Source organism: Accipiter gentilis, chromosome 19 (genome assembly GCF_929443795.1).
Source record: "Accipiter gentilis chromosome 19, bAccGen1.1, whole genome shotgun sequence".
NCBI classification, from domain to species: Eukaryota; Metazoa; Chordata; class Aves; order Accipitriformes; family Accipitridae; genus Astur; species Astur gentilis.
Genome location: NC_064898.1, coordinates 23,990,231 through 24,005,079, shown reverse-complemented (window position 1 = coordinate 24,005,079; position 14,849 = coordinate 23,990,231). Strand labels below are relative to the sequence as shown.

General features: G+C 41.2%; 1 protein-coding gene across 10 annotated transcripts in view; it reads right to left on the bottom strand.

Moving 5' to 3' along the window:
- The window catches only part of TENM4 (teneurin transmembrane protein 4), a 352,099-nt gene that overhangs the window by 155,582 nt on the left and 181,668 nt on the right, over positions 1-14,849 (bottom strand). For all 10 annotated transcript variants that reach the window (XM_049823080.1, XM_049823082.1, XM_049823083.1 and 7 more), the window contains one exon: positions 2,927-3,028. In XM_049823080.1, coding sequence (XP_049679037.1) covers positions 2,927-3,028 — 102 coding nt within the window. The remainder of the gene's footprint in view (positions 1-2,926; positions 3,029-14,849) is intronic.

Genomic DNA, 14,849 nt, shown 5'->3' with positions numbered 1-14,849 from the left:
GAAAGGAATTTGGCAACTGTTATTACTAAGGAGCCCTCTGTTCACTTTAAAGGAAGCACATTGCAGTGGTGCGTTTCAAGTGCAGCATTTGCAAGGAGATATCTACCTATACAATACAAGACATAAATTGTTTAAGATACACTGTGTTGTCTACATGGTTCACGGCAAACTCACTCTGTAATTTCACTTTTCAGCTAGGCTGATGGAATTTTCCGCCCCCCCCCCCCCCCGTCTCAAATTGCAGATGCTCAGTAATTGAGCCTGTTCTTTCAAGGCAATGGAAGAGGATAGTCTGCAGCTCTTTTCAACAAGAAGGAAGAATAATTGCCTTTAACCAGTGAGAGCTTGCTGAGAAAGACTTACATGTTTTCTGACAAGACAGCTGATCACTCAATACAAGATCAGATAAATTACCGTCCATCTGCAATAAGACTGGTACTCCACAGAGCCCTCCACGGAGAACACCTTCAGCATAACCCCGAAAAGTGCTGCTGCAAATGTCAAGGCAATGGCAAGAACAAGACCTCCTTTGTAGCATACCGTAATGAATAAAGACAAAAGAGGTTTCTGGATATTTTCCACTGCTAGTTGTGCAACTCTTTTCCATATATAAAGATATATAATTACTGTTTGATCATTCAGTTTCCAGCAAACAATATCTAAGACGCCAAAATTATAGTAATTCTCTAGCATGGTTATGCTAGCAACAACCTAAATGCATACCACTTTTCTTGTAAAGTTTAGCATCAAAGAGTAAGATCGTTCATTTGTTTACTTTATACAGAACTTTAAAACACCATCTCCCATGTTCAAGTTGGCCTTCAAAAGGTGAAGCAAATACACCTCTGGTGATTTGCTCTCATTTACTTGGTTTCAAATAATTGGTTAATAATACATTAATAATCAGCCATTATTAAAAACAGAAGGGCTTTCTGCTCCAGTTTCCCACTCATTTGGATGGTGAATTCCAAGGCTGAATTGAAACAAAGGAACATCCAGGAAATCTATGACCTAGAAATCTTCACGTGGGCAGAAACGTGCTTATTTAAGGATTACCGCTCAGTACAGGGACCCATATTCGGCTGCAGACAGATACTGTAGCAGCCTTACACATGCCACAGTTGCTGCCCTCTGAGGGATTTGTAGGTCAAAAGCAGCATCTTAGATTCCCCTGAAAACCAACAGGAAGGCAGCGCTGGGGCCCTTGTATCTCACGCTCACATTAAGATGATCCATTTAACAAGCCCACTGGGTGGAAATGCATACACAAATATAATTTTGACACTCTGGGTATGATTGCGTCTTCCCGAAGGCAGAGAGTAATCTGTGATCTAAGCCCAGATGATTCTGAACCAAAAGATAGAGCTGAATAAAAGGTGTTCCTATCAGCCAGCGTAAGCACTCCGGTGAAATGGGAGATACTCACGTGGCTCAGCTGAAGGGCCTGAGAAAGCTAGGGATATAACCCATGAAGGGAGGTAAGCTCCTCTGAAAGTGGATTCAGAACAAAAGTTTAAATATTCTGACTCACAGTGAAGGAGCTTCTCCTTCTCCGCTGACTCCACAGGGAGCCTTGGGGTGAACAAACCCTGAACTTCTGCCCCTACCTAAAGTTAGGAGGTGTAAGTAGGAATATACTGTGGGAGACGGAAAAAAACCTCCTTTTGTCTCCAGCTCTACAGATTTGAAAAGGGACTTGGAAATGCAAACCGAGTGTAAGGAAATGCAAACCAAGTGTAACCTGAGTCAGCAAGAAGTTTGACATAAAAGCTCTCAGGGATGCAGATTGCCACATCCATCTTACTGGGCTGTGAACTCTGAAACACCTCTGGGGTTTTCGCCTGGACCACACCGCCTCGGCAGAGAGCTCCCAGCCTGCGGGGTGTGCGGCCCTCCTTATCTCTATCTCTTGGCTGGGCTGCAGCGATGTGACCCAAGCTCAGCTGGAGGGGGAGAGGACATGGGGTTGGACAGAGTTTAGCTCGCTCTCTTGGGAAGGAGCCAGCCTGCTTTCCAAAGAAGCAATGGGCTGGAGTGCGGGCCTGTGCGCTTGCCTTAGCAAAGCTCCCTGTGTGGGCACTAACTTTTTACACTACCTCCCTCCCCAAATTTATAAATCTGCACTGAGTTTGTTGGACCGTTTGAGCCAAAAAAAGGCCTTGAAAAGGTTGATGCACGGCATTCTGGCATTTCCCACATGCAACGTTTTGATTTCTCGGTCTGAAACGTGTTCTTACTAAAAGTACTTCAGTTTGGTTTTCAAATGTTTAAGTAACCTCAAAATTTCAGGTCAAACGAAAACCCTTCCAAACCCATTTATTAAAAATACTTATCACTTGAGCAGAAAAATGTATTATATTGTTTGCTGGGGTAAACCTCCTTCCCAGTCGTCCCAATGTTTTCACTTTTGGCCAGAGTATCCGGTTCTTCCTGCCATTACTCCACTACTAGCCTTACCCTAACCCTGCCCCACTCCCCACAGCCAGGCTGTCAGTGATCACTCAGAGCTCAGGCAGAATTGCAAGGCCTGTAGCAATGAAAATGGTACTTAATTTTTGTATAATCGGTGTCTTGAAAGAAAGTATCATTCTAGAGTCACGCCACACAATGATACAGTGCTCTGCTAAACAAACAATAACGCCACATTTGTAAGTCACGTTTTCTAAAGTCGCTTCCCGAGAGAAAATTCCCAATGTGCCATTTTGCCTGTCCATATGCAGCTAGGGGATTGTGCTGTTGCTAAGGTCGCAGCAATCGTGACTAGTAGCACACAAATCCACAGATCCAACCCGTTTCCATTCTACTGCTGCACCCCCAAGCTGGGTGAGGTGTACTTTGCAAAAGGCACAGGCATGAATATAATTTCCACGAGAAAATTGTTAACCGAAGGGGAGAGGGGAAGAGTTAATCAAGTATAAATTCCTACCTCTGCCACAGTCAGGGCCCAGAAAGCCAAGGAAGCAATGGCAAGTCCCAGACACGCAGTCTCCATTCCCATAGCAATTACTGGGACAATTATCCACTGATTCTGGAAAACAAAAGAGAATTCAAATACTTCTTTAGGCAAGAAAATACCTCTGAATTTGAGAGGGCTCTGGATGGCAGGACAGTTGAATCTTCAAAGCAATGGCTGCACTCGGGGCTGAAAGCATTAGTGTGAGCTCCACTAAACAGTGCTCATCCATTTACAGCAATGGATGGTTCAACCATCCATTAGCGCCCAGCGACTGTAAATCCTATGATTAAATCACAGCTGCTCAGCACTCACTAGGCTTTGTCCTCACTCAGTACCTGAAAACGTCTAAATGTCTTTTCTTCCTGCTTATTTTTCCAGCCATTTTCCCTCTTTGAATTTATTGGAAAGAAGAAACACACACCGTTCCCATGGCAGAACACGCACTTTTGGTCCAATTTTGTTGACGCGGGTAAGTGAACTTGGGGCATTTATTTGTGCCAAACAGAGCTGAGCTATGATAGAAATGTTCCCCGATGAAGTTACTGAACACAGACCCTCGGTTCATCCTGTCTGCCTGTTGAAGGATTATTTCTAACCGAATGCCTTCTGGTTTGTTCTGCAATATTACACAAACAGCCCAGAGTGCTGGGGCTAATATTGTATCTCGGTGGAACAGGGATGGGACTATTCCACACTTGCTTCTGTTTCTAGTTATCATCTTAAATTCCCTGACTTTGGCAAAAACACTGGCTATTCATCTTTCAAGGAAAGTTAACAGGTAAGCAAAATGTTATCTAGGACTTTTATTTTGAGGACAGTTCAGAATATTGGGGTTAAAAATTATCTTCCATAAAAGAACACAAGCTGGTAAACCTTACATATCAAAAAGACAATGAAAATACTAATATTCTTTTTTACTAAACTGTTAGTGAAGACTGAGTAAATGTGAGCGGGGCTTAGAAAAATGATGGAATAGAGTGGTTCGTTCCACACTATTATTTCACATTTTCTTCGAGGGAGGTGCGTATCAGATTAAAACTGGATTCAGTTATACAGGAGGGGCAGCAGTGGTACATCTATCTTGGAGTGGGGTGGAAATCTCAGCCATATGAATAATGACTGCGCTTTCATTGGCGTAGTTCACGAGGCCTTGTGGTAGCAAAGATATTTGTAAACTTCCTATCGGTGCAAGTGAAGAGAAACAGCTGCAGCAGAGATGTGCAGATTAGCTTCTAATCACAAATGAAAGGAAGCCTGTTTCTGGATGAGTGTTCTCCAAACAACAGAGGTTTCTGAAGGACACTTTAAAGGACGTGATATAATTTAATCATTCATAAAGGGCAACAGCAGTTTTTAATAATAAAACCAGTCCCGAGCATTTATGTTTTAAGTCTTGGCATCAGACAGCTTTTAATCAGATAGCTCCATGCAGCAAGGAAGGTACGAGGGAGGTACAAGTTTCCTAACCCTTAAGCTCTATAGTTAAGAAGATATTCACTTTACGGTGGATGGAAATACAATCACAGCATGCTGTCAACACTTGGGGCTTGAGCTGCCATCTTTATTCCAATCAAATAGCAGCCATGCTTCCTAGAATAAAGAAATAGGAACTCAGGCCTTGTGCATTTATATTGATATTCAGGTATACTAACTCTCACTCAAGAGCAGGTATAAGCACAAATCTATCCTGTAAATGAAAAGTTGATATTAGCCCATATGTGTATGATCTTCAGAACTTTGTGATGGTTTAATTTCACTGCTGAAAATGAAAATAAGTTTGCTTTATGCATTTTTTCTCTATGCTTTTTTTACAAGGTTTATATCTTTCTTGTCTTCAAGAAATATATGCAGAAATCTAGAAAAAAATGTTATTTATTTATACACATACCTACACATATGAAGAACATACAGTGTGTGAGTACTGTGAAACAAAATAATGAGACGGGCAAGGAGATTTAACAGCTCCTGTTGCTGAAAGGGTCAGCCCTTCTCCTCTAATCCTCTCATCCTAGGTACAAGTCTAAGTTCCCTCTTCTTGTGCTGGTTCTGGCACTTGTCAGACCCTTCGATGACTTGGCTAAGCTCAAAAGGTGGCAAAAATATTAATGCAACAGAGAAAAAAACCCCAGTGAACTGTTTTCTACTGCCCAAAAACTGGGAGCAGGAGTAGGGCCACGCTATTCAGCATCAGCACAGTACTTAGACATCTCCCGACACCTCACCGTCACGCTGTCATTCCGGGCCAGGGTCTGCAAGCTGTAGCAACACTGCGTAGAGGTGACATACACATGGCCTTTGAAGTCAAGGGGAATACCTATGTCAGTGCTTGATGCAGGACAGACTCCCCGTGTTATGACAACACCTATGGTATATTAAAAACTTTTTTTAAAAGCTTTTTTCAAGCTTTTGCTTTAAAGGACTAAAGTGAGTCCTTGAAAGGAGTAAAATATCCATACAAATTTCTTGGTATGTTTATGTAATATAATAAATAATATTTATGCAAAATAACATCATATCAAAGCAATAGCTAAACAGCAACGTAGCAACAGGCATGGCAGCTGTTCCAAAGTTTAACAATGCAGCCCATCAGCTAAAGGGTGATCTTTGTTACTGGAAATAATATTTTGCATTTATAGTGTGGTTCAGCTGATGTACTTGTGATGCCTAGGACAAGACAGGCAATACTCTGTACACCAGTCGGATGTCTACTGTAGGTTAAACAAAATTACTCTCGTCCACTATACTGACTATGTATAATGGGATCTAGAAGTTCAGAGTGACCACAGAAATACAGCATACCTGTGTTTAGATAACCAAACTTTCCTGAATCTTAGGGTGAATCCATTTAAGGAACTTTACTCCAGTAGTGCTTCCTTTCCTCCTCTGACTAGTTCAGATGTAGATATTGTCATCAAAGAAAGACACCTATAATTGGTCAGCTCCCATCCACAGTGACCAACACTAATGCATGTCAAAAAATATTCATGTATATTTTGTGGTTCATCTACAGATCTGGCATTTTACTTTGCAATAATGCAGTGATATGCACACATATCACTTCATATATCACTGTCTCTTCAGTCCTTGATTTTCCCAACTGCATCATACCATAGTGTGACCAACACAAAAGGAATAAAAAAACAGGTGAATAAAACCCATTGCACCCTCTTCACTGAAGCACCTCTGTAACTCTTAATTGTGGCCTGAATAACCTATACTCTTAATAACAGAGTAGGCCCTTAAAAATCCCGTCATCCTACTTCATTGTTTTCTCTGATGCTCCTTGTTTTTCTAATATAGCCAACGGTAACATCTCTAACGTGTTCTCATTTTACACTAGTTCACTTTGCCCTGCAATAACCTGCCTGACAAAGACGAGATGAAGTGAAAAGAAATTCTTCCCTCCCAGTGGCAGGTGCCACTTACCATTTTTTAGCAGTTTAGGACATAAACTTGCCTGGTGAGACTCAGGGCAATTAAGGTCTCTGCACACTCCCAAAAGTTCTGAGAAGGACCTCTGAAAAGTGCTGAAGAGTCATGCGGTACATCTTTGTCTCAAAGCTGCTCCCAGACAGCTCAAATAGTATTTCCATAAAGGAAGTGTTAAATGAACCTGTTTTTTTCTGATGAACTCTAGAGCTAACGAGAACAAACAAGGCTTGCAACTTAGGCTCGCGAGCAACAAGTCTGAGAGTTGTCTGTGCAATACTGAGCATGGCCCTATTTATATTCTTAGGTACAATCACAAACTGGAACTTCTTTTTACTTTGAAGATGGCAGGCATTAGCAAGTCATACTCATTCAAGACTTCCCATAAAAACCTGTCTTCATCCCAGGACCAAATTTCGTTTCAGTGGTTACACACTGTGCCAGTTGGACAGCTGAGTCGATTTTCTGGCCCTTCCAAAATGTACATATAACATGTGTACACACATCTATGCACACTGCTCTAATACCTAAATTTCAAACTAAACAGGAGGAGGTGGGTGACTTGGCATAAGAAATTAGGGAGTCACGATGAGGGAACCCTAGAAAGAATGAAGAATCAAAAGGACAAATTTGCCGAAGCTAAGACTTAGCCAAATTATTATCTAATGGGGCTTAGATGATAGAAGAGAACAAACTCTTTAACATTCAGGGAGCCCCTAAGTTAGTGGCACAAACCAACTGTATGTCTTTTAAGTGTGTCCACAGTCAACATAGCTACAGAGGTGACAAACAGTCAATCAATAAATAAAAACAGGTCACTGCAGTTACAGCTAGGTTCTAGTCTCCATTCTACAGCTTATTCTGTAAGCTGTTCATGTAATTATAAGGATATTTTCCAATATATATACAGAATTCCATATGGTGTTTTATGAACAGTGCCATGGGAACTGCTTTAGGGAATCACAACAATGTTTTGTTTTGTTTTGTTTAATTGTTAAAGTTCCCTGTGAGACTATGGACAATTCTTTTTTAGAAAGAGATATATGTTCTCTGTTTTCAGTCTGACTCCCACAGCTTTCTCTTGGCTTCCAGATCTCTGAAGTGATCTGATTGACACCAGCTGGTAAGGGCAAAGATTATTAATGAAGGTCAGCCAATGGATGATGCATGATGCTTTCATATGGTTTTGCTATCGAGTCCAAAGAGAACATTGAAAACACAGCTCCCATGCCACCTTTCAACAACCAACATCAGCAAGAGCCAACCTCCTGAAAGCAAACGACTCGCACTGGGGACAGACCTGCAAAACTTGAGGCGGTGTGGCTTCTAATGGGGTCTGCGGAAGCTTGTGTATGGAAGTAATTGTCCTGCCAGCTTCAAAATCTAATTAGCAACTGAAAAACCAAGTCATTTCCTGAATAAATATTGTAAACATCCAGATCTCCTCTGAGAGAAGGAGTAAATGACATAATGAGACACACAGTCTTCAGATTCACACTGTCTCATTTTGGAGAATGGCACAGAAATGCCTTGTCTGCCATAGCAGGTATTCCCTACCCTAGTGCAGCCTACCTCACTCAGGAAAAGGAGGATGTACAACAGTGCTTCTAGATTCCTAAAACTGAGAGATGGAAAACAGTGATTAACCGTGAAAGCCTAGACTTCTCCAAGAGCAAAATTCTTCTGAAGTACTCTTTAAGGTCCTTCCCACTGAAGAGCTTTAATTACCAAAGCAGAGAAAGAAACAGATCATGGTCTGGAGCAAACCAGCTTTACTTCATGCACCACGTTGACTTACAGCTGCTGAGGATACTCTGGGATTTTTGCCATTTGTCTCACGGGACGTTTTTCAGTACGAGTAACATCACAGCTGGTAGATTTTGAGGGAAACTTGCCTGAAACCTTTATCTCCTTGCTTGTTTTCCCACTGCAATCACTCCTCACCCTGTGAGAAGCTATAAACTGGCATGATCCTGCCCATACCCATAATAAGACTTCACACTACACTATCTTTCATCTAAGGATATCACCGAGTTCAATAGGAAATCGCTAATTGTTACCATTCCCATTTTTTTTTAGGCTGGTAATCTGAGGCACAGACAAATACACCGTTTGCTTCATATCATAAACTGACTCATGTGACAGCGACAAAGCTCCCAGGCTAATGGTCTGCTCAGGGGACCACTTTGCTGCTGACAAAAAGCCCTGTGAAAGCCAACTCTACTGTGGTGAGCTCTATAAAGATCTGTCAGCCTGGCTTACAATTACCTACATGAATTACCTTTACCCAGATGAAATACAATAAACATATTAAGGAGGTAGACAAATTGTTAGACTCTTGATGGACTTCTTTTTTATATACTCACCATGTTTGTTGGTCAGTGGTACGGCTACTTTAACAGTATTTCCGCCTTATTTATTTACTATGCAACATTCAACTTAATAGCTTGTTTCTATATCTTTGGGCCAGAGGCCAAGGCAGATGTTTGCCTGACACCAAATCCTATTAGAGGCTGCAGTAACACAATTGTGTGTTAAAGATAAATATTTTATAGCCTACACTTGCCACCAAGCATCATCATTCCCTAGGCATTTAGAGGCAACTATCTACTGGCAAAGAAAAAATAGTTATCTAGCTGGCAACTGGAAGGCAGTAGCTTTCCTGGGAGTTAATAAGCACCACGACTGCTTTCTAAGAACTGATTAAATGCCATTCAGTGCAGTGTGGTTGTATGAACTCAAATGTAAGTATTCCACTTGATAACCTCAAAGAGTTGTTCTGGAACTGGCAGTGTTTGGTGTCAAAAACGTGTAGGAATAGCATGGCAGCAGAATAATTATACTTTAATGAATCGATGCTAATATCAGTTTCTGGAATGAAGGTTCAAAGAAAAATAAACTTGTTTTACCAATGAGAATATTAAATATTAGAAGTGAGATGCAAAGAAAAGAGCAGGTTTTTTAGGTAATGTCACTATTTGGCCTCTTCAACTGGTAGTCTACTCCACCTCTATGCAAGAAATGGCCTCAAAATCTTTTGCTCTGTGCTGGTGAGAAGATATATAAAGCTGCTGAGCCTGCAGCAAATTGTCACATCTTCCAATCTACCAACCTAGGGAGATACAGTAGAGATACTGATTGGCGTAATAAAAGGTTCTACCCCTTCCTTATAGATGTCAACTCCTTGCATATGCAGTTGCATTAATTTTAAAAAAGTAAGTAATTTAAAAAAAATTACCAGAGGCGAAACAACTATTTAGAGGAGGATTGTTTACTGTATCAAAGAAACACATATATTTATTGTCACAGAGAAAGAAATTGTTCCTAACTGCCCACTGACTTATTTTCTACCTAGTCATGTTCCCCTGGCTAAAGAAGATGCTGTGCTGGGAGGGAGGGTGCACCCACGGAGCAGGGCAGCAGGTAGGTACATTCCATGGTTCATATCTAACCTTGAAATCCTCTGTGTGAGCCACATCAATGCAAAAGGGCCATGAGGAGTGCACAGCATCCCTCCCAGCCTGCAGTGAATTACATCCCATGGGAGAGTCAACCTTAGCAAGCCACTTATTCTTTCTCCTAGACCTGCTTGTCCAGGATAAAGCTGTCACCTATAAGCTCATTGCAATAACATCTCTCTCACGAAAATGCTCCCTGTCACTGCCCCGACTACGTTAGCAATAATTTTAATAGGAAGTCAGGCAGTATAACATGAAAGGCAAAGAAGATTCTGAAGCTCTGTGAACACATTTAATTTACTTCCCAGTTGCAGAGCTTGCAGTCTTGTTTATTTTTCAAAGAAATGATGCTACTCAATTGAATTTCACTGCAGGGTAGGTTGGATTCTAAGCCTAGGGAACTGTCACCTGCCCTTGTAATTGTGATAACAATGCCAAGGGAGACATGGAGGTGAGAGGGGATAAAACAGGTTTCAGATATCTCGAAACATCAGATTTGACATTATGAACCAAAAAAACAGAAAGGGAGAAAAAAATGCCCTGGAAACAAAGGAAACGTGGAGATGCTGGGTCTGGTATTCTCTTGCTCCTCCTCTTCCTTCCCCAGCTGAAGTCTGAAAGGACTGATTCCTTCTTATGGTACATCCTCACCTGCTGAGATTTCGATTTTTCTGCTTCATTTGTGTTTTATAAGGCTTTTACATTTCTAGCTCAAGTAATCCACACCTGGCAGCCAGGGATGTGAAAGTCTTGACAGCATCATGGAAACTCAGTCATTATTTCTGAGTGCTCTTTCACAGTTTCCTCTTCTGTAGGGCACCTAGTGTGATGCTGATACTGCTAATGCCACTTGATGTTGTGCCAGATTTTGATTTTTTTCTCTTTTTTCTTTTTCTGAAGGCTGGAAGGTCTGTTTAATTAAAGATCCATGCATATAACCCTGTTTTGCTCTCATATCCCAGTGGAACTCGAACCTTCACATGCAGCTATAAGGATGCTAAATTAGGAAAAGGGCAACAGGCAGGCAGTCCTTTAAACAACTCCTTAAATCACTCCTGATTCTGGAAAGTCAGCGTGAAGTACTGTAATCACAGTATCCAATTGCATGTTATTCTGCCCCCACTTTTTTTCTGTAAGAACTTTAAAAAAAAGCAATTGGCAATGCCAGGTACCCCACATCTCCATCAGCGTGCTCACAGCAAATACCTGCTCCAGCCAGCAGCGACTCTAGAGGGTGGATCGTTTTAAAAGGTGATGGTGAAGCACAAAAGGTTTGGCGTTCAGGATCAGTTTGGGTTGCCTATTGAAACCATCAAGAGCTGCTGAGTTTGCCAAATTTGACAGTACATCATGTGAGCACATTTTCTCCCGAGATGTCTGTACTTTTGCTTCTAGGCCTGGCTTGAGATAGCTATCCAGGTACTCAAATGGCTCTCACCACAGTAATGTCAGTTTTTCTCACACTATTTCAGGCACATCGGACTCCAGGCCCAGCTGGAAATACTACAAAAACAGCTTTTTTGTGCACTATTTTTGAACTTCTGTTCTACAGAAACAGGGACCAAGTGGGAATAGTTTGGGGAGTAAATAAAGAAGAGAACAAGCCCGAGCATTTCAGAAGCGTATGCTACATTTGGTCTGAATTTGGTTTGCCCTTTGAGAGCGAGCTTTATCTCACTGATTCATTCCTTTCTCTTACTGCTTGCTTTTTAAGAAGAAATCTTTCCAGTGCAGAATGCCTTATAATCTAAAGCTATCAGATGGTTGAAAGCATAAGGTGTAATGGGATTTCAAAAGCACTTGGGCACTGGGCTATGTATACTACCATTTAAGTTAATGGTAAAATCTCCTTTGACTTCACTGGGACCAGAATGAAAATCCTGCTAATGTATTTCTGCTGTTCATAGGGATATACAGGGAACACTGTTTTCTTCCCTGAGAATGTGAGCAATGCTAAAAGCATAAAAGGGTCTATGAAATACAGTTCTTAAGGAATCATACACTGACCATCTGAAAAAGCCCTCTGTTCTAAATCACTTGAAATGTGATCACAGGTTAGAAGTTAGCCGGGAAACAAAAAATTGCTGAAAGATTTTAAACAAAGAGTAGCTGTTGGGCCGAAGCCTTCTTCTTCCTCCTACAACGCAGCTTCTAAGCACAGTAACACTTTAATCCCACACTTGTAACATACACATGACAAGGCTGTGGAGATCTAGAAAGACACCTTGCGAACATCTATTTTCTTCCTAGTTTCCCTTTTTGCAGCTGGAATATTTTTAAACCTGAATTTCACTCCAGTAAATGAAACTCTCATGTCCCTAATTTGCCCAAGGGATTGCAAAGAAATTTTTTTTTGTTCCTTCCTACTCTCATAAATTGTTACAAACTAATACAGGAAACAACAATTATTCACCCTTCAGGGTTCAACTTCTGGAGCTGCACTAGCAAGCGGGAAGTTACTTCACATTCAGTACATTACAATTTCGGCTCTTGTAGCTCAGGGCAAGGCTAAAGCTGGCCTTGAGTTTCATTTTAAATGATGTTGTAAGTTGGTGTATTCTAGGGGGAAAAAAAGCAAACCATCCTTGCATACACACACAGAGAGGACCTCAGATGTGCTCTCATTTGGTCAAACAAATGCCGTGAAACCTTGGCAAAGTTATAACTTTGGGTGCATTAAAGATTAAGTTTCATTCTACGCAAAGTCTTTAGCAAATATCTCCAGTCTGATAAATGAGGATGTACTGGCTGGAATGACTGATGTCTCAGGTTCAGTTAGGTAGGTTCCTGGTGCTGGGGACTTGCCCTCAAGTATGATGCCTGGTCTCCAGCCACTGCTACAGAAGGCCCTGAGTCTCCTCTAGATTTTATGTCAGATCTGTCCCCCCGTAGAGATGACCTCAGTTCCCTGGCACATCTCAGGTGCCGCTGTGCCTGTGCTCAGGCAACTGCCTTGAGCTCTCAGTGGTCTTCGATCAGGGCCAGAGAAAAAGCAGAACTTACGGCTCCGTTTCTGCCTCTAGCAGACTCACTGCACAAACTTGGGCGAATCGTGTTCCTTCTCAGAGCCTCCAGCAAGCCCTCTAGAAATCAGTTCAACGTAAGTTCTGTAACTCTTTTTCTGAGACTGTTGTAGCACTTAGAGAAAGAAAGCAGTCACACATCTAATACACAGACCAGGTGTTATCATTTAAAAAGTCAACATATGCCAGGAGTTACTGTACAGACTATGTCCTTCTCATCCCACTCAGCCCCCGTGCAAAAGGAGAGATTGGTCTGGTAACTCCTGAGGTGCCAGCGTTGCTGGCTTCTGTTCTCTTTTGTGGTCAATTAAATGCATGCAAGTACATACATTTTAAAGCAGCCTTTGGAAAATTAAGTCTTTTAAAAGTCTGTTGTTTAGTACAGAAAGGGTTCTCCTTTTGTTTGCCAAAGTGGACGAGTAACTCCCACAACCTTATTTCTGTGCTTTAGCAGGGGAGCATTCATGGAAAGAAAAGTCTGCACAGAGCTGTTCTAGCAGCTCGGTAATACGACACAGGAATAAAACAAGCTGTGCTTACATTAGCCTGCAGTCTGGGGTGCATGGAAAGAGCTATATACAAAAGTGTAAAAACGAAAACCATATGTACTGTTTTACACATTTCTCCAGAAACCCTCAGATAGCACTATATGTTGTGTTATTAAGGCAGAATTCTGCTGTTCTGAAAAAAAGTGAACTGAAAAAAAAAGGGACAGAAATAACAGAAAGAAAGAAAAAGGCTTTAACTTCAGTATTAAATAAACCTTTTCTTGACCCTAAAACTAAAGTAATTACCCCAATCAATAAACCTTTTGTACAAGCTCTCTCAGATCAAGAGAACTTGCCTGCCTGCAAACAGCACACTGACAAGCAAGTTCAAGGCTACCAGCCCATGTAAGTACAGATGTAGGCAAAGCTTTTCAAAAGGACAAATCTACCTTCGTTTTTCTACCACTTTAAAGCATGATCAAACCCAGACAAAATCTGGATCATTGAAGACATTCAGACATCTAACCTCTACTGAGATGAATACTTATTGCCATCCAGGCAATCTTTACAAACATGGCTTAATTTCTTTTGTTCAACAATATAAATGAAAATATGTGTCTGCTTGTACATTTTTCCCACTCAAATTATCACTTGTAATCATAAGATCTATTGAAAGAGGAGTGTACGGATAGAAGCCAAAATAAATAAATTAAAAAAAAAAACACAAGAAAAAGCTCAAGTGTAACATTAAATAAATTATTCCTTCTCTGCTTCAAAGCTAAGCTAGCTTTACACACTGTAATTTTCCACTGCTAGCTTTTACTCACAGAGCATCAATGAAGAGATACACTCTGTATGGAAAGAGCAGCTGTGGAAGTTTTTACAGCCAAGTATCTGACCTTTACAGACTTCTTATTATTTAATTATCTTTGAGATGTGTCCCTAATTTCCCCTTTATTAGAGATGCCTTACGTCTTCAAAAGAAAAATCTTGAAATAATAATTTTGCCTGCCATTATGGCTTGGGAAGCAAGGTTATTATGTAAGAATTGTTTCAGACACTTGCAGAGAGAAAAAAGGTCATCACAAATAACATCTAGATTTGAAACAATTGGTCTGACTTTAGGTTTCTTGGAAGTGCTGCAGCTCCAGGAGAAGCAGGCAGAAAGCTGCAGGTAACATTTGGGGAGTGGTGTGCCATAGGATCATGTACAAACATTACTGACTGGAGCTGAAGGGGATTTAAGAACAATTGAGAGCAATGCTTAATCTGTTAGGAGTTGTCCGAAAAGGCAGATAGGGAGATAAACTCCAACACTGGGACATGCTCATCCCCTCGGCTAACTTCACTGGGAAATGAGACTGTTCACCAGTTTTGGGGAACACGGTGAAAAGACTAAGGGGGCACCGATAAAGGTATTGTTGACTCCCAGGTGCTAAAGTTTTAAAGGCCGTATCACTGTCCATCTAAAACCATCATCACTGTTTTACGTAAA